Source organism: Indicator indicator, chromosome 1 (genome assembly GCF_027791375.1).
Source record: "Indicator indicator isolate 239-I01 chromosome 1, UM_Iind_1.1, whole genome shotgun sequence".
NCBI classification, from domain to species: Eukaryota; Metazoa; Chordata; class Aves; order Piciformes; family Indicatoridae; genus Indicator; species Indicator indicator.
This window is the reverse complement of record NC_072010.1, coordinates 14,683,746-14,704,642: the sequence shown is the minus strand read 5'-3', so window position 1 is coordinate 14,704,642 and position 20,897 is coordinate 14,683,746. Positions and strand designations below refer to the sequence as shown.

Here is a 20,897-nt window from a genome sequence, read left to right as displayed (position 1 = left end):
CATTAACAGCAGGGAGTTGGTCCCGTGGAAATGCTTGGTGTCGCTTTCCCTTCAGGACCCCTCTGTTCCCACCATTTGTGGCTCCTGATATCTCCTAGTCCTGACACAGTAGAAACGAGGCATATCAATGTAAGGAAAAAAGCATTTGGAGCCCATTTATATATAGGTGCAGGCTATGAATGCTGCATACATTTTGGGAAGTGGAAATGAGAAACCAAGACAGCAACAACAAACAGGCATGACAGCTAGCTGACTAAGCATGAAAACATCAGGGGAAAACCAAAATCAGTATGGAGATGAACAATGCTGGAGGTGAACTTCTGTCTCTTCTGTGAAGAAGAAGGGACAAATATTGTAGCATGAAAACCAGAAATTCAGTAGCCAATGAAGCACTTTAAATTATTCACATTAACAATTAGAACAGGACTGGATAGCGTCTTCTGAAAGCATTCTTTAACATCAGTTCCACTGACATGTTCTATGAAGACATCTTCAATTCTTGCTACTTGCTGATCAGTTATTTCCCCTCTAACATCAATGCTGTGAGACATAAGTATACACTGATGTATGTAATTCTGTTGAACACACTGAACATATATACATGACATCTAAGTTTTAAAATGTTAGCTATTGTCACAATGCTGTAATTCTTTTCTTTTTTTTTAGAAAACAAAAAAAATACTGATTGTCTCCTACATCTTAAGGTAATAAATGGTAGATTCCCAAAGCAGTCTATAAGCCAGTATTTTGCCAACAACACAGAAAGCACACAACACCTCTAGTAAGGTTTATGTAAAGATACTGCTTCTATAAACTTGTCCTGCATGACTTTTGATGCTAGCATCCAAAGCACTGAAATAATTTCAAAAAGTTGCGGTTTTCTCCCCAGACTGCACATTTCTGTAAGAACCAAAAATCACTGATTATACTTCAATCATAAGGACTACTCCTATGTTAATTTATTCTTTGTATCTTTCAGCACAAGTTTATTCTAATCTATGACTTTTTAGAGATTTTTATACAATGCAAATTATATTAAGAGTAGCAGTTAGATTTCTTTGGGGGAGGGGAGGTTGTTTTGGGTTTTTTTCAATTACTAATTGTCTTATTGATCTGAATGGGTTCTGCCACAAAGCCAGCATAGTAGACAAAATGTCAGGCAGCATTTGGTGGCAGCTTCTTGGTCAGAACTAACTTGGGCTGGACTGTAACTTGCTATATACAGGATGGTTAACCAGCCCCAGTAAACCAGGTCCATTCATGTTCTCTCATTCACCCTGACAAAGTGATTAAAGGAAAATACTAGAAGCAAAGAATTCCTCATTTTTCACCTAATTTGTAGAAAAAAACCTGTTGTGCTCTCTTGGTGTAGAGGATACTCTGAGGTCCCTGAATGTACTTTAAAGTGCTTTACAATGCCTTGGTCACCTTGCTGCTTGAAAAATATTGTTGCATCAAGACAGGAACTGGACCAGAGCTTAACATTGAAAAATTACAGTGAATGTCTGAAGGGAACAATGAAAAACACACAAAAAAAGAAGACTCTACTGTCATGACTTCCATGTAAATTTCTCTTGCTCTCTGCTCTCCAAAACACCAAGCTACTCAACCTGCTTGTGGCCAGTGCTCGCTCCAGAGTGGCACTTCTCAGGATGGTGAAGCATCAAGATGGGTCACTTCCACGAGACATGGGGTTAAAAGGATGAGAAGGCAGGGAGAAAGCCAGGCGAGAGAGGCCCGAAAGAGCAGGCCTGAGTCATGAGGAGATGGATAGGGTGGGAGAGGGATGCGGGCACAGCGAGAGATGGGAGGGACGGGCCTGGACAGGCGGAGCGGAGGAGGAGCCGATGAAAACGCTGTTGAGGGAGTCACCGTGGCCGGGACCGGCTGCCCCTCAGGCAGAGCGGAGCGGCGGGCGGTGCAGACGGAGAGAGCGCGGGGGCTGTGCGGGACCAGCTCCTGCTCCACAATAGCAGCGCAGCCCCTCGGTAAGTGCACGGGCTGGTGCCGGAGAGGGGCGGGGAGGGGCGGGCAAGGAGGCGTGGAGCCGGCAGCCAGCCGGGGCCGAGCTGGGACGGCGGGAATCAGTTGACGGAAAAGTGGAGTGCGGAGCCTGGGGGCGTCTAGCGGCAGCCTGCTCGCCGCCGGAGCCTCGCTCTCCCGCCCGCATCTCCTCCCGCCCCTCCCACACGTTCCTATCGTTTCCCCCCTGTAGGCTGCCACGCCTGCGGCTCCGTTTCAGCGCACTCCCGCCGGCGGGGGCTGGAGCTGAACAACCCTCGACGGCAACGCCATGTGAGCAGGACCCCCGCCACCACCTTAGCAGGCACGTCCAGAATGTGAAGAGCCTCCCGGTCCCCTGCACCCTGCCACAGCCCGGCCGCTTCGAGAGCCAGAAAGTCGCTGGCTTCCAGCCCTACCCTGCGCCGGCATGACCGAGGTGAAGGCCAAGGAGCCCAGACCGCCTCCGCCTGTCAGAGACGGGGCGGTTCTCCTGCAGGGCCAGCCCGGCCGAGACCCCTTCCGCAGGGAAGCCGAGGCCATTGACATCTCTCTGGACGGACTGCTCTACCCCAAGAGCAGCGACGAGGAGGTTGACGAGGAGGAGGAAGAGGAGGAAGAGCCGCGGCAGCAGCTTGCGGGGGAGGAGGACCGGGACTCCCTTTCGTACCGACCGGGGTGCGGTTCCCTCTCGGACAAGGACTCCTTGGACACCGTGCTGGACACCTTCCTGGCGCCCGCAGGTCATGCCAGCTCCTCTGCGGCCGCGGCGCCTTGGTCCTTCTTCGGGGCGGAAGCCGCGGAGCCGTCTGACGCCCCGATGAGCCGCGGCCCCTCGCAGAAGGTGGGCGAGGTCGCCCAAGGCGCACCTGGCACCTCGCAGCCTCCACCGCGGCTCGTCCCGCTCTGGCCGGCTGGAGACGCCTTGACCACCGCCGCTAAACCGCGGCCGGCAGGGCCGGGGACCGGCGCGGAGGGTCCCACCACGGCCCCCAAAGGCGAAACGCCGGGGTTGGTGGCGCTGCCCGGCGGCGGGGGCCGGCCGGGGCCGGGAGCAGGGGAGCTGGGGCAGGAGTACCTGCATGTGCCCCTGCTGCCGCTCAACTCTGCCTACCTGGCCTCGCGTACCCGGCAGCTGCTGGACGTGGCGGAGTACGAGGGCGGCAGCCCTGCCGCGGGGCCGCGCTCCTCGCCCCCCGCCACGGACCTGGCGGGCTACGTCTACCCGCCGGCGGATGCCAAGGAGGGGCACTTCGCCTACGGCGACTTCCAGCCCAGTCTGAAGATCAAGGAGGAGGGTCTCGGCCTCGCCACCCCGTATCACGGCGGCAGGGCCACCGCCGCGGCCGGCTCCGCCGAATTTCCGCAACCCCCGAGGGCCGGGCAGGAATCCTCGCTGGAGTGTGTCCTCTACAAGACGGAGCCCACTGTCCTGTCTGGGGTCTATGGGTCAGCGGCGGCGCCTCCTGACAGCCTGCCCTCCACCTCGGCCGGGCCACCGGGCCTCTACTCGCCACTGGGTCTCAACGGGCACCAGCCGCTGGGCTTCCCGGCGACGGTGCTGAAGGAGAGCTTGCCCCAGCTGTGCCCACCCTACCTCGGCTACGTTCGGTAAGGAGGGCGGCGGGAGGCGGGCAGGCCCTTTACGGGGGTGTCCTCGTTGAGAGGACGAGCCGAGGGGTCGCGCCACTCCGCCGGAGAGCCTCGCACTTTGCTCCCTTGGAGGGTGGCTGTGCCGCAGGGTGAGGGGTTGGCACTGAGAGGGACTCTCGGACGACCCCTAGTCAAAGACGGGCTAAGTTTTGTTCTTCGAAGCCCCTTTTGAGTTTTTGATGCACTAACTGCAGCCGCGCTTCCATTTTCTGTGTCGTTTGTGCGCTCCTGGGTGTCTCAGGTCCGTGTGTGACCAACACAGTATTAACTTTGCAGCAGGCACCTTTTACTTCTTTATGGCACGATAACGCTCCTGGAGAAGTTGCGGTTTTATCCCCATGATGGTTCATTGCCATCCGATGTCTGAGCAAGTACCTGGCTTCAGAGAGGAGGAGTTCAGAATGTTTTCCAGACTGTCCTCATTCAGTGAGGCAGTATTCATAAACATCTAAATAATCTCCAAAATTTAATCCCTGGTATGGCAAAACCAGTTAATTTCAAAACACACACACGCACAAAAAAACCCTAACAAGTGTGTATTGATTTCTTAAAGTGAAATGGCTTACTATCGTGCCGAGATGTTGTGCTACAGAAGGATGTAAATGTAATACTACAGTTTCAGCGGAAATTATTTTTGTAAACTTAATGGTTAACTGAAGTAGTCAGTTTTCTTTCTTGGAGAGAAATTTGGAAGTATCCTAGATGTGTTCATCAGTTAGTTACTGATGAGAATGCTGCAGCTGAATGGGAGGTGACAAACTAATTAATAAAGATTTTTCTAGCTGAGATAAAAGTTATTTCCCACGTGAAAGAGGCTTTTGAAGTTCAATTTACTTCTGTCTCATTCTGTGTCTGTACCATTCTGTGTACAGAAAAAAGAGTGACACTCGGTATGACTTCACTCGGAAGAGCTGTTGATCTGAGGATGACGAGCATTGTAAATGAAGTATTTCTAGACTGTGATTAAAATACAGCTATGCTTTTTAATCACTACTTTCCCGTTTAATTACTATCTAATGTTACAAATGTGCCAATGGTAGAGACAAACCCTTTAGCAAGAAAGCAGTCATACTTTGTTTTTTCTTGTCCTTCTGTACTTTGATTATGAATTGTAAAAGGAAATTTTTAATATAAAACTGATTAATGCAAGTAAATATTTAACTGTTGCAAAATCAGATAATTCATTTGTCTTAATTATTTTTATTTTGAAGGTCAGATACAGAAACCAGCCAAAGTTCTCAATACAGTTTTGATTCGCTACCCCAGAAGATTTGTCTCATCTGCGGAGATGAGGCTTCTGGTTGCCACTATGGAGTACTTACCTGTGGAAGTTGTAAAGTCTTCTTTAAAAGGGCAATGGAAGGTACTACATGATGCCATTGTTCCTAATTATTTGAAATAAATCTTTCCAGGCACTGATAAGGACATACTGTTTATTTATTGTTGATCTTTAAAAATATTATCACTGCAGTCATATTTTCTGTTTTGGCAACTGTTTAAATATTGCTCTGAATACTAAATCCTAAGTGATTTTTCTTGAATTCTTTTACTTTAATTGATTGCTATTTATTATTTACTGTTTATCAATTAGACTTTCTGGGTAGGCAGTTTCATAAAAATCTTGTGTAATACTTAATTTGTTTTAGAAAGTGGAAGTGCTTTTCCAAGGAAACTTTTGTGGTTATGAACTAGTGACAGGTTGATAAGAATTTACTTTGGCTTCATTCTCTTTTTGATGTCGTGGAATTTTTATTGCTTGCAAGATGCAGAATTTGGTTTTCTGGGAACTATGGAAGTATGTCAAGTTTCACGGAACTATTTCAAGTCATAATAATAGTAAATGGGTTTGACTTTTGTCCCAAATATCTGCTAAATTGAAAAGTGAAGCTGCAGATTTAATAAATCAGTAGGAATACCTATGTTTATTTGTTCATTTTATTATTATATGCCTTGTCCACTTAGTTTTTAAATACGAATGCAGGAGCAGATTGCTTTATATACTTTGACTGATGAATCACTAAAACAAATCCATTTACATTTGATGCTTTGTTTCCTTTCCTGATTTTCATCTGATCCAGTCAGAACTGGGATGTTCTTCTCCATATACTTAACAAAACCAGTGCTACAATATATGGGATTCCTTAAAATAAAATACAGTGTTTTGTTTCTTGTTGTGATACATAGTTCATTCAACTTTTTAGAGTTTATTGATCTCCACATCAAAAGGGAAATACTGGAAAATTAAAAGCTTACCAAAATAATGTAGCTAGAATTTTTGTTTCCAGTTGCTGTTATGTTCTACTTTAAGCATGTGCTCATGTTCTCCCTTTAACATACTAGATACAGGCAAAGTGTTAGCACTAGATTAGGTGGGCTAGATGAACTTTGGAGTTAATGATGCATTTTCTCTAATGCATTTAACAGGATTCTTAAGGAAGCCATTAGAAGCGTGCATGTTAACACCTGGCACTGAAGTCACAGGAATTCATTCAAGTTTCATTCATTGTGCTAACTGGTCTCTTTGTTTGGCATAATTTTTTTTTTGCTCTATTTGTTTTAGAAAATCAATGATAAAAAAGTAGGTTTGGTTTGTTTGGTTTTTTTAATTATTTGAATTTGAATCTATCACTGTTGAATGTAATCTCTTTCCTAAATAGTGTTGAATTGTTTTTGTGCAGTAGGTGAACTTGCTCAAAACCACATTTTATTACTGTTCAGTATAAATATTTTAGTGATAAATGTTAAGAAGGCATATAAATTGGTACCAGGAATATCTTAAAGTTGTTTTTCCCTGATTATTTAATCAAAGTCTGTATTTGCAGAATCTTATCAGATCAAGAATATAGACATACAGAAAACTAAAGTCAACAGAGTTACACAAACATAGCAACTTCATACTTGCAATTTCTAAATGGTTCTTCTGTCCATCATTTATTGTCTCCATCACTGGTGACATTCAAAACCTGCTTGGATGTGCTCCTGTGTGTCCTTCTCAAGGTGAACTTCCCTGAGCAAGGGGCTTGTACTTGATGATCTCCAGAGCTCCCTTTCAAGCCCCACCATTCTGTGATTTCTTTGAGTGGTAATGCATTATTTACCTTTTAAAATTTTTAGTACTACTGCAGACATGGGATTTTGGTTTTAATAATAATTCATGCAAATAAGATGGTAAACTTTGTGAGTGCAAATTCACAATCAAATCTTTACTTTTCATATACTTTCCACACTGATCACTATGAGAAAACACGACTGGATATAACTGGCTTTTGCTACTTTGGGGATTTTCTGTATTTTGAGAGCTCTTTCTTATTTTATGAGGCTTTAAAATGCATAGATATTGGCTGTTTCATATCCAATAGCACATGTAGTTGTTTGGTTTTTTGCACAGAGATTGTCCTATTCATACTCGATTTATTTTACCCTCCCCTAGTGTGTGGAGAACACTGTACTGGTTAAATACTTCCTTTGGGATAAAATGGACCATTACATAATTCAGAAAACTCTTTCTCTGTCTCTAGTCTTTCTGAAATAAAATCAGAGCTTATTTAAAATGCTCAGACTGAACAATCATTTAAAACTATGGAGGTGAACCTAGAAATGTTTCTGTACTAAAGAGACCTTGCTGCTTTGTGCAGCTACCTGAAAGCAGATTGCAGCAAGGTGGGTGTTTGTCTGTTCTCCCAATTAACAAGCCACAGGACAAGGGGAAACAGCCTCAGGTCATGCCAGAGGAGGTTTAGGTTGGAAAATAGGAAAAAATTCTTCACAGAAAGATTTGTTAAGCACTGGAACAGGCTGCCCAGGGAAGTAGTTGAGTCAACATTTCTGGAAGTGTTTAAAAGACTTATAAAAGACACTTAGGGACATGGTTTAGTGGTGGACTTGGGTCCATTTGACTGACAGTGTAAACTTTCTTCTGAGATGTGGATTTGGCAAACTTTACCTGAAACCTGTAGGGTTTCCACAAGAGTCTTCACTGTGTGTAAATGGAGAGGTTCCAGAGAGGGAAGTGGGGAATTAAAGATGAGCTAAGTCTTCGTAAGAAGGCTGATCGACTTCAGGCAGACTTCCCAATATTTATCTGACTTGTGTTATGTATAGGCAGTTTTGTGATGGCAGTGTGATTCACTGTGTAAGCAGTGAGAAAAGTTGTGGGTCTAAACCGTTGTGCTTTTCCATAGCTGAAGAATGCAAACAGCACAGCACGCCAAGTATTTTCAAGAAATGCTAGCCACTAATAGAAAATCCTTCTTGAAAACAGAGTGAAATGCAATACTACAGAGATCCTTCAGGTGTGAATTCAATGAGTCAGATGTAAAAAGTTAGGTTTTTCTCCAAACTTCGCAGGAATTTCTAGTTTTCAATCCATGCTTTCCAGGCTGGGTCTTGCTATTAGAATTTGTAAACATGTGCTGTAAACCCAATAGTACAAATGTTTCGTGAAGCAGAAAACATGCGAATATACAAAGGCAAGTTGGGAGATGAAAAAGCTTTTCATTTAATATGACAGTTTAAATATTATTAAAGCTCTTTTATTTTTCACATGACCAAAAATATGTTAATGCATAGTAAGCTAAGTGTATTTCCAAATTCAAATATAGTATACAAAGTTACTGCATTGAGGGTACTCGAAGTGGGAAAAGTCATCTTTCTGAGAATAAAGAATTTGTGTCATAAAAAGGGAAAGAAGAAAATCTGTATCAACACATAGTTGTATATCTTCATGATGCTTCTGACTTCAAAAGTATTTGTTGTTCAGCCACTTGACAAACACGAATTTGATGAATTGCTTCATGTGAGGCACAACCACTGAATGAGCTAAGATTGCATTGGTTCTGGTACTTTGGTTGTTGTGCTAATGCTGGGCTTCCTCATTGTGACTTATTACTGGTTTCCTGATAGACATGGCTTAGAAGATAATCAGCTGCAGAAATGTGAATAACCACATTTTTAGCCTAAGTGTACATAGTAGTTTAGAAACAGTATTGAGTATTATGTTAAACATCTGTTTCAGGTAGTGTAAAACTGCATGATATAGAGAGCACCAGCAACTGACTACTCAGTGTTGCTGATACTCCTTCATTCTAACTTCACATGTACAATGTGAGTAATCATTTTAAGTTTGCTTCACAGTGAATGGTGAGAAACAGGAATTTCTAGGAAGTAATTTACTGACTTACTTTAATATACCTACTTGGGATGAAAATAACAGTATTCTAGCAGTAGCTGTTTCTCAGCACTGAGTATAAAGGAACGCCAGGGATGTACACTGCTTTGAGTGGCGTGAATCCCTCCCATATCAAGGTAGCTAATATGTTTCTGTAGTATATAAAACAAATATAACAAGTACATAAAATATTTATTTTGTATTACCTAAGTATTATATATATGAAATATTAGGAATATTTTATATTGCATACACGCATAGCATTTATTTTAAATATTAAAATGCTTATGAATAAATTGTATAGCATAAGTATATAAAATATAAGTATTTATAGTCAAACTGTTACCTGCCTAAACAGATGTAGGTTTGATGATGTCTGTCTCCTGAAACTGTGTAACTGTTCCACAGTATTGAAGATGTGCTAGTATGAGTTGGTTCTTTAGTTTCTACTTAACAAATGCTATGTTAAAATCTGCCATTATGTGTAGTGACACACAGCTGCAGTTGGTTTCCTGGTTATACCTGGTCACAACTTTCTCATTTTAACAAATGTCTGTTGCTTAATATCAGCTAACATTTGAACGCATTTCAACAGCCTGGCATGTTTTGTATTTAATACATAGAAAGAGTTACATGCAGACATCGAGATCAGGAGATTACCCTATTGTTCTATCGTTATTATGCTGTCTTACTTTTTCTTCAAAGACAGTATGTTATGTGAGATTTGTTTCACCAAGCTGTAGGCATTTACAGTATGGACATCCATATTTGGGCAAATCACTTTATAAATATCCTTTGGAGAGCAATAAGCTATTATAGAACTAAAATTTAGACATCTGATTGAGGAAGATTCATTCTGAAGTGCCTGTGTTTCTCTTGCATCCAAGAAGGGCACAAGGTTTTATAGGGGCAATGTTTTTAAACTAGAGAAGTGTAGATTTAGGTTGGATATTAGGAAGAAATTCTTCACAATGAGTAGTGAAATACTGAAACAGGTTGCCCAGAGATGTGGTGGAAGCATCATCCCTGGAGACATTCAGGGTCAAACTTGATGGGCCCTGAGCAACCCAATCTAGTTAACGATGTCCCTGCTCACTACAGGGAAGTTGGACAAGATGACCTTTGAGGGTTCTGTCCCCTCCACTGCGTTCTATGATTCTAAGGAAATTTACACTACTTGTTTTGATGGATATCTAAGTTTTAGAATCTAATTAATCAAATTAATCTCCTCTTTCAGGTTTTTCAGCAGTTTATTGTCCATTGGGTATTTCAATCAATGGGTAGCAATATCTGCCTTTTGCACATTGCCTTTTTCTGTCAGTAGTGTTTCTTTTTTTCTACTTTCATTACTCTGAGAGTTACTGACCCTGTCTTCAGATGTAGGACAAGTCAAGGAATAAGAGGAAAATATGTATGAAAAGGTATACCATAGCAATGTACTGTGATACTTTCACTAAGATCATAATGATGGGATGACTGAAATATAAATATAATGCTTCTTATGTTGGTAGAAGAGTGTAGTGCTCAGGGATCAGAGGAAGAACAAAGGGCATTTTAGTGATGCATACCTCTGAAATAGTTGGAGTGTTTTTAAAGTGAATTTTGTGCTCAAATCTCATCTTCTATATTTTTAAGAAACAGACCTTTACTGACAAAAAAGCTGACAGTTCCATTGTCTTACGTATTTATATGACTGATGGCAGTTAACTACTTAAAAACAGTGACTGAGGACCAATTGTGATGCAATGCCACAAGAAGAACTGGAAGTACTGAACTGTAGAAGCCAGCATCTCTTCTGAAAACATTAGCTGTGAATTTTTTTTTTTTCAGTTCCTGTATTTAGACTCAAAAATTTCATGCCTTTCAAGATGTTGTACTCATAAACAATCTAGGCAAATCATCTGAAAACAGTAATCCTGGTTTTGTAATTCATGGTAGTTTCTGTGAAATAGGACTTAATATCACTTCTCTTTTTTGTTTGTTTTGGGGGTGGATATTTTTTGTTGTTTGGTTTGAGTTTCAAAATGGTGCAATAGACAGGGAAATTAAAAAGGCTGAAAAACAGGACTGTAACTTTTAGTGTATTTTTCCTTTTGAAAACAGGATAGGTAACATTAAATTGTTCTGTTTTGTAGATATCATAAAAGCCATGTGGCGAAGTTAATGTATGGAGAAGAGATTTTGGAATGTTGTTGCCGGATTGACAGCAAAAAGGCAGAAAGATTTCAAAATCAGTATACAAGAGAAGGAAAGAGTCAGTCAAGGATCTTTCAAACATTGGAAGTGGTTTACTGAAGAGAAGGAAAGCAGTGAAAGATATATGATGATGTGAAAATGTACTTCTCTTCTAGAGAGACCAATTTTGTTTGTTCTATTTGGTTAAAAAAAAATACTGATGGAGGATTGTAAGATCACAATCTTAAAACCAGTTGACAGTGGATTTGGAGGAAGACACTGAAATAGGTTGCACAGAGACGTGGTAGAAACCCCATCCCTGGAAACATTAGAGGTCAGATTGGAGGGACTCTGAGCAGCCTCATCTAGTTAATGATGTCCCAGCTCATTGCAGGGCAGTTGAATTAGATGACCTTTATAGGTTCCTTCCCACCTACTCTTTTCCTTCTTTGGTTCTAGATGCTTTGCTGTGAAGCAGATTTGTATCAGTGTCAGGTCTTTATGTCAGTGTAGACTACAACCTAGTAGTCAGGACACCTGTTTAAGAGTTTTGAGATGAGAGTTTTGTTTCAATGGACAAAGAAGGAAATGGAAAGCAGTCTCCCACTAACTTCTGAGCTTTTTATAAAAGGGTTATGCATGGTAAGGTTACTGGAGGATGTGTGATTTTGTTAAGTGGTTAGAATTTTGGTCTCACTTCAGGGACTGTTTTGTTACAGAAAACATTAGGACAGAAATGAAACAGGTATTAAATGATTAAAAAATACTGTTTGAAGTGGGTGGAGACTGTAATGGCACGCAGGGACACGAAGAGTGCATTTTCAATATTACAAACTGTGTAGTATATATTCCTACTTCTCCAAGATCAAAGCTCATAAACCCACATAGTGAGAGGTAAACTCAACTCACACTTGCTTTTTGCACATTGAAATAGTATAAACAAAAGAACGTTAGGCTTAGATCAGAGCAAAGGTCAAGTTAAGCACTGTTTTCCATTTCTGATGCTGAACTAGGCTAGACCTAGTTACAGAAAACCTGACTGTCAGAGCAATCCTTACTCTAGTACATTGTCTTAACTTCCAGAAGTCAGTTTTACTCACAAGCTATATCTGCACCATTATGTTTAGTATAGGTGTACAGGTGAACCTGTTTTCCATTTTATTTTGACACCATATTTATTATAGGTTTCCACTAAACCCCCCTGCTAAAAAAAAACTAACTGGTTTCTAAATCTATTGATTGGTACTTTTGAAATACATTAAGACTAGTAAGTTATTGAGCAAAACCTGGAGGCATGCTCTCAGGAAGCAAAAAGTTGACACTTTTTTTGGTGTGGTCAGTAGGTTGAGAGAGGTTCTTCTCCCTCTGTACTCTGCCCTGCTGAGACCACATCTGGAATATTGTGTCTAGTTCTGGGCCCCTCAGTTCAAGAAGGACAGGGAACTGCTTGAGAGAGTCCAGTAGAGAGCCACAAAAATGGTTAAGGGAGTGGAGCATCTTCCTTATGAAGAGAGACTGAGGGAGCTGGGGCTCTTCAGCTTGGAGGAGACTTCAAGAGGTGACCTCATTCATGTTTATAAATACGTAAAGGGTGAGTGCCAAGAGGATGGAGTGAGGCTCTTCTTGGCGATGCCTGATGACAGGACAAGGGGCAATGGGTGGAATTTGAGGCATAGGAAGTTCCATGGAAACAGGAGGAAGAATTATTTCACTGTGAGGGTGACAGAACCCTGGAACAGGCTGCCCAGGGGAGTTGTGGAGTCTCCCTCTCTGGAAATATTCAAAACCCACCTCATGTGTTCCTGTGTGACCTGGTATATGTGATCCTACTTTGGCAGGAGGGTTGGACTAGATGATCTCTCAAGGTCCCTTCCACCCCATGACATTCTGTGATTCTGCAACATCTGACAATAAAATAATTTACAAAGAGATGCAGTAGATATTTGCAGGTTTTAGACAGAAATTTAAAACTAGACTAAATAAAACACTATGATATATTTTGTGAAGAGCAGTCCTGCAGTGGTGAGGATGATTTTATACAAAAGCATTGCCAGTTAAGAGTGAGATAGGGAGGCAGACATATGGGAGAGAGAAAAAAGATTTGCAAAAATACTATTTATTTGCAGACAGGAAGAGTCTGCAAACAAGTGCTTTGCCTCTGCGCAGGGTGGCAGCAGCTGGGCACAGATGCACTTACCCAAATAATTGCTTGCATCTGATACCTCTCAAGTATGGCTAGAGCCTTATATTTTCCAGATATTGCACATCTGCAAAAGCTCTGCAACTCATTACTTTACTTGGATGATTTTAAGTGACTTAACAGCATGTCAGTGAGGTCAGTTGAGTGGAGTTTAAAAAGACACTGTATGAGCTACTTCCAGCAGCATTTGGATTACAATGTTTTGCTGCTGGAGAGAGATTTGTGCAGCTTTACTGACAGCAAAGCCTGTGATTGTGCTTGTGTGTGTGGGCCATTGACATTTTGACCACTTGCCCATATAAACCTGCCAGTATAGCAATAGTCATTACAGTACTGAAAACTGTATTTGGCTGTTTGCATTAGGACTTTGACCTTTGCTAACACAAATGGCCTTTGAATAGAGGTAAAGAAAAATGCTATCCTACAAGAATATAGAAGTAACAGATGAATTTGCCTCGATATTCTCAACTAAATCTAGGTCAGAAGCTGATACATTGATATAGTGGGAGAGAGCTACAACATGCACTTTCAAAAAATGGTGAAAAGTAAACCTGAAAATAAACCCATATAGGAAAGTTATCATTGCATGAAGACTTCCGAGAAAGTGGCAGTTGCCAGCTAGTTGCCAGATTCATATTTCTGTAAGAAACACAAAGATCAATCTTTAATTTCTGACCTGTACTGTGGTGATTAGATTAGTGTCCCTTTTTTTTTTTTCTATTTTTTTTTCTTGATAATAATCACAGCAGCCATAGAAAAGATGTTGAATGATAAGCTAGCAATTGAACAGGAATTTTATCTTGATTAACCAAATATCTGGTGCATTTTCCATTTCTCACACAATCTGACCTTCGGATGGTTGCTGCCACTTAAATATTAACGTGAAGCAAGTAAGAGTTTCTCAAAACCCAGCTCTGTACAGTGGGAGAAAGAGAATATTTGCTCAGATTTACCTGATGATATGAGATCCGATCAGATGACTGAGACCACAGAAAAATCCTTGACAGATGAGGCTAAAAATACTATATAATTAAACTTCACATGTTTTTGAGATAGATTGTAGATAAATCAGAATTATATATATGAGACAGGAGGTGCTGGGGAGAGATTGATAGGGGCAAGTGGAATGGCAAACTCAAATGAAGATGTAATTTAGGAGCTTGTGACTGTGGCTTTTTTGTAGTCCTGAAAACAAGGAAGTGGTTGACAGTAAGAATCAAAAAGTGCCTGAGATTTTATCGGCATAATCTCATGGGAGGGTTGGGCTGCCAGGGTTTTGATGTTTCCTTGCTTCTTTTTTTTTTAATGGTAGTATTATGGAAGTGTTACAGAAGAAGTATAAGTGATGGTGTAATAACGATTAAGTCATTGGTCATTATTAGATTTTTTAAAATACAATTTATGAAATAAATAGGAATGAAATAATACTTGCTTTTTGAAGATCAAAGAAAATTCTTACTATGCCTAAATTCCAGTTAACAGACTTGCATTTTTTCCTGTGGTATGTGCTGAGTTTAATAGTCTAATCTTAAACTCTAGAATGTGTGAACACTGAAGAGCAGTTTTCATAATTGTACTTCATTTACAATTTGTTTTGCAAATGTGAAAGGTTCTGTTGAATCTTGGGAGTTATAGTAAGCAGTTTGTGATGTGTTATATAATGTTGTAGTAATTAATGCATTTTTAATTAAGTAGACATTAGGTCTCCTAAGTTACGAAGAGGTTTTTAAGAGCTGTGTAACTGTAAAATTTTGTAATTTTATTTGTAATGCTTAATCTTAGATACATAATATTTAAATGCTATTATATAAATAACAGAGGCTATTCAAATGTGTATCAGTATAAATCATGCTGTTAACTTCTGTTTCTCCAGATAATTTCCTGTTCCAGCAGGAACAGTGTTGCCATTACTGCTTTTACCCAAACTCTTTAGCCTCCTTTTAGCAGTTAAGAGCACGCACTTGGGCGCTGAGTACGCAAACCACATACTGATATCAGGAATGAATTCTAAATATTGACATCATTCTAGGATGAATTAAGAGTTCTTTGAGTGCTTGCAGAGTGATATCTCATGATATGGCAATGTCTCTAGTAGCTCAATCCTTTTCTGTGCCATGATAGCAGAAAAAGTATCACGTCAGTTCCTATAGCATTGTGAACTGCCTGTGAACATTTACTGCCATACTGGAAATACAAAGTCCATTTTTTGGTGTTCCAATGGACATGGATTATATGGACTCAGACCATGTCGTGTAGAGTCAAAGGATTCCCTAGAAGAGGTCCAGAAGAGACATCCTTTCTTTTTAGGCACCGAAGAACCAAACCAAACACCCACAAACAAAAGTTAACCTGTGATTGAGTGTTACTTTATAAAACAACTGTAGATTAATGCATCAGAATGCCACAGTGCTGAGATAATCTTATGCCTGACAGATTTTAGTTACACCAACAGTTTTAAAACTGTTGCTTATCAAAAGCATTTTTGTAGCTAATAAGGGTAAAACAAGACAAGGAAAAACTGCAAACAATCCCAAGGAAGATGTGTTTAAAATAAGTGTTTTGCTTCCTGGTCTGCTGCCAAAAACAAGACAGATTTTTAGTCATTCTGTTACTTTTGTTGATGTTTTCTCCAAAAAGGAATCCAGGTTAGAATTAATGGGAGCAACTAAATGAGAATTCCATCTGATTTAATGAATTATTATTTAATTTTAAAATGTTGGGCAATGTGTGAGGCAATGTTTTTTATCTACCTCTAATAAAAAAAAAAAAGAAACTGTAGTAAAAATTAATTTCAGGTAATCAGATTTCTTTAACTAAAACCAACCAATTTATTCTTAAAAATATGTGCAAGAAATAAATTGTTAAAAAAAATAAAAGGTGAGCTCAGAAACTAATACAGTCTTTCACATGGTTTAGCACTAATTCCTTTCTTTTGTTAGAATAGAATGTTCTTCCTTCTGCATTTTCATCTAAGGTTTCCTTTTCAATTTGTCTTTAACCTGTGGAGAAAAGTTATTGGTGAATCATTGCTGATTTTGCCGTGTGCAGAGAAAGGACAGAACATAGAGCATAGAAATCTGAGTAACAGCATCTGAGTAGAATGATCATCTCAGTTTTGTTTGCTGCTGGTGACATCAGAGGGCTACCTCAGAATAGTACTGATCTAGATATTAGGGAAAATTTTTAAAGTTTAGTATTGATGTCTATTATATTTGGACATCCACATCCATAATAGTCCATTAAAGAGGCATCCATGATACTGATACTTCTGTAGCTTGTCTACACTTTTTTGGATCCATTTCATTGCTCTCAAAGTAAAGACTTTTTTATTGTTCTTGTTGTTTTCATGGTAGGTACTGGTAAGAAACTGAAAATAGAGAAATGCCAGGTAGAATGATAAAGTTAAACTTTCCAGCGTATACCTGGGCTTAATTTGAAAAAAATATGTGAAAATTAGCTTTCATTTCTTCTTACTTAGATATTTAGCTTTGTTTACTTAATGTAAAAATCACAGAAATTGTAAATATTGTACTGAAGCATAAGAGTAAACTTTTTTCATTGTCTTCAAGTGAAATTTGGAGGTAAAATTCAAGTGTTTGTTCAAAAGAATGTCAGGATATCAGCTGATTTTTTTTTCTCTGCTAGAAACTAATTTCATTAAAAAGATTACATTTTAATGTAGTAATGACAGGCTTTTCCTAACTAAGTCCTCCAGAATTAAACAATAGCTAGCCTAAACCAAAAAGTTACAGCCACCTTTTTTTTGTGCTTTTTGACTGTGCTGGCTGCATCTGTTCAGCAGGTATTTCATCAGGTCTAGTAAAACCACCTGCTTCTCTATCAGAGGTAATTTACTCTGCTTCAAGGGGGTTTTGTTTTTGTTCTGCCCTGACTTCTTAAGAGAGTTTTATGTTGGAAACTCCCCATATCAATTAAAAAAAAATTACTTAAGTTCTTTAAATTCAGGAGCAATAACTTAAAATAAGTTTGAAATAAATCGAGTTCCCCTCATGCTTGATTTACTTAAGAAATATTGGTATCTATTCATACTTTCTGGTAATTATTTTGGAATTTCATAGATGGAAAGTTTCACTCTTAAACAGGCCAAATAAATTATTAGATTTAAATAGAAATGCAAGATTACTTGAAAGTTACCACAAAATCAAGAAGTCCTTTAAAGGTTCAAGTATACTTATTTTGAATCCTCTGTTATTTCTGGAATGTTTATATACAGAAATAATTTTGTCATGGTAGAAAACAAAGTATTCATCTTGTTTTCCTCTTGCCTACAGGGCAGCACAACTATTTATGTGCTGGAAGAAATGACTGCATAGTTGATAAAATTCGTAGGAAGAACTGTCCAGCTTGTCGCTTGCGGAAGTGCTGTCAAGCCGGCATGGTCCTGGGAGGTGAGCTGCTTTCCAAATCTGAGTCAGTCAAGAGCACTGACTTCAACCTGTTGAGCTTAAGCAACATTACTTTGATATTGTAAAGGAAAGAACCACATTGAAATGATATTCTTTGAAGAATTATCTGATGTTTTAAAATTCCTTAATCTTTTTATCTTTAATGAATCTGGAAATTCTGAAACAAAAATGCATTTCTGTATGAATCTCTCTCCTCCTATGTACTCATTTTCTTGCAAGGCCTGGAATTGTGTGCTGATGTGTGTCTGGATGCCATCCTGTGCAGCCTGATCTAGGTGACCCTGCTTTGTCAGAGGGGTTGGACTGGATGGTCTTTGGAGATCCCTTCCAACCTGCACTGTTCAGTGATCTTGGTTACACACCAGTGAGAGATATCCTGTTGGTGAGATGACCCAGTGCTGAGACTTTTTAACCAGGATTGTTAGGGTGGTGGAACACTGGAATGGGTTGCCCAGGGAGGTGGTGGAGGCCCTGCTGCTGGAGGCATTCAAGGTCAGACTTGATGGGTCTCTGAGCAACCTGATGTAGTTGGGGATATTTCTGCATACTGCAGTGGGGGTGGACTATGTGACCTCTAAAGGTCCCTTTCAACCCAATGCATTTTATGATTTTATGATTCTATTTATTAACAGTTTTGAATCAGAAAATTTGATTTAAATAAAAACTAAAGAAGCAAATGGAGAGTGACACTAAAATCTCCTCTTTTCACTTGTGTTCTCCATCATTGCTTTGAGTACATGTCAACAAAATGATACCCTTCTGCTCCACTGAAGAGGGTCAGGTAGCAGGTGCACCAACATGACAGCTTGCATGTTAAATGTTGGGAATTCTCATCTATGTATTAGTTGTTGCTGTAATGGATTTGCTTTTTTTTAAATGTAACGTTAAGCAAAGCTGAGCACCATGCCTTTGAAAACATACAGGGAGAAAACAGTGTAGGACCCAGGAGTTACATTGCAAGTTTTGTTATATGCAGGAATGGTGCATAATTTTCCTGTATGTTTTTCATGAGAACTTGTAAATGCATACCTAAGATTAGAAGAAAATGGGTATATAAACGTGATAAAAAGAATATGTTCTCAAAAGGAATTAGAAAAAATAAAAGGAAAGATAAAATCCTGATTTCTTTCTAATATAATTTATTTTAGTGCATTGACATCTCTTTCTATCTCTGCATTTTATGTATTATTTTTTATCCTTGAACTGACATTATATAGTGTGCATAATTTCATAATCTTGCTAATCTGTGTTCATTCATAAATCAAAACATGTAGTTTTTTTGATTGATATTTTGATTGCACAGCTCTATGCTTTCAGCTCCTGTACTATTGTATGGAGTTGGAGTAATCTGCACACATGGCCATTGTATCATTCTTACATTTTATACCTTTACTGGTGATGTGAATCAGTAGTTTGTAAACAATGAGCAGCTCTTGCTAGCTCTTGGCACTTCGTCTGTAAGCAACAGTGCTGCAGCTCCAGAGAGCAGCCAGCTGGAAGAGGTGATGCTGCAGTATTGACTGCATTCTGAAGTGTAGCCCTGAAGCCCCCTAGACGTTCAGCACTGCCTCACTTTAAGTCATCTTCTCCAAACTGCATCCCTGGTACCTCACAAGACTAGGAACAGAGTAACAAGAGCCATCAGCCTAATCGATGTTACAGTCGCTGTGCCTTGGTCAGTCAGTGTCACCTCATTGAAAAGACAATGGGGCTCACAGGCATGTTGGTGGTACTGGACTGGATGAAGAGGGACAAAAGGAAAAGAATATCGACTTTGGTATGCTTCTCAGGGAGAAGTGTTGTTTTAAAGCTGGAGTAGTAGTGCAGTAGAGAAACAGTATTACTACAAAGACAGAACCTGAAGTGTTGTTTACTCATGCTTGGAAGAGGAGAAAGCTAAGGATGCAAGGAACCACAGTGGGCTGTGGCTTGGCAAAGGAGGAGATGGTAGATATAATGCCTGTCTTTTAAGGATTGGGACAACTAGTAAGGATGTCTTGTAAAGTTTTAAGCAGCTTGATCTGTAAAAGATGTCCCCAGCAGGGAAGCTGGACTAGATGATCACAGAATCACAGAATGTTAGGGGCTGCAAGGCGCCTCGAAAGATCATTTAGTCCAACACCCTGGCCAGAGCAGGATCACCTATACCAGATCACATTGGAACACATCCAGGCAGGTTTTGAAGATCTTCAGAGAGGGAGATTCCACAATGCCCCTGGGCAGCCTGTTCCAGTGTTCTGTCACCCTCACAGTGAAAACATTTTTCCTCCTGTTTCCATGGAACTTCCTATGCCTTGACTTTTCACCCATTGCCCCTTGTTCTGTCATTGGGCATCACCAAGAAGAGCCTGACTCCATCTTCAAAAGCCTCTTCCAACCCAAACCATTCTGTGATTCTAACTGGTGTAAATTAATACATGTCTGTGAATTTTGCACAACCAAGAGTGTGATGATGATCTAACTTGAATTTTTAGATGTGATAGCCTGGACAACACTAATAATTAAACCTCAAATATTTTAAGATCATGGGCAGCACTGTTTTGACAAGCTGAAGAGTATGTGATGGCTCACTAGCATAATGTCCTTCTGCTTCAGCATTGTTCTGCATAGGAATTCTACACAGGAACAGTAGCCAGGCAGCTTGACTTGTTCTACATTTTGCATGTGTTTATGGATGTTTTTTAATACAGATATTTTGCTCTGGGTGTAGGTACCTAAAACTGAAAACCAGGATGCTTTTGCAACATTGATGAGATGGTATGTCCTCATTAGTGTGTCCTCATATGAGGATGTTATATCCTTATACTTGAAGCCAAAACTTGAGGGTAAAGGTGCTCTGATTCTTAATTATTTTCTATCATGTATAACAACAGTAAAAACTTTATCTTTGGATCACTTTTTTTCTCAGCTGTGACTAAGCAAGTGGGAATTTGTGTTTATTGCTAGGTTATTTAGCCAGTTTGTTGTGTTGTTTAGCCTTTTTCTAAACATATGTAATCACAGCTCTCTTCTAGTTTTTGAGGAGACTGTTCTAGTCCAGTTCTCAAAGAGTCATGGCATATCAGGTCTCTACCCTGATACCCTCACCTACCCCATCTTCTGGAAAGAGGTGCTAACAGGATGTAGAAGAGAACAGTGAGGCAACGGAAAAAGGGAAATATCAAATGGAGCCAAGGCTATAACATCTCTGTTTTTTCTCAGCTGCATCAGGTCGAGTGTAGCATTTCAGGTGCTTTTAGCAATGTCAACAGCTCTGGGGGGATTAGGAAGCTAA

The 20,897-nt window shown here is 40.2% G+C and overlaps 1 protein-coding gene across 1 annotated transcript in view; it reads left to right on the top strand.

Annotated features, from left to right (window-relative positions):
* Positions 1–2,431: 2,431 nt before the first annotated feature.
* Positions 2,432–20,897, top strand: part of PGR (progesterone receptor) — a 38,165-nt gene continuing 19,699 nt past the window's right edge. The window contains exons 1-3 of the mRNA XM_054391102.1: positions 2,432–3,612; positions 4,866–5,017; positions 17,489–17,605. Of these exons, the coding sequence (XP_054247077.1) occupies positions 2,432–3,612; positions 4,866–5,017; positions 17,489–17,605 (1,450 nt within the window). The remainder of the gene's footprint in view (positions 3,613–4,865; positions 5,018–17,488; positions 17,606–20,897) is intronic.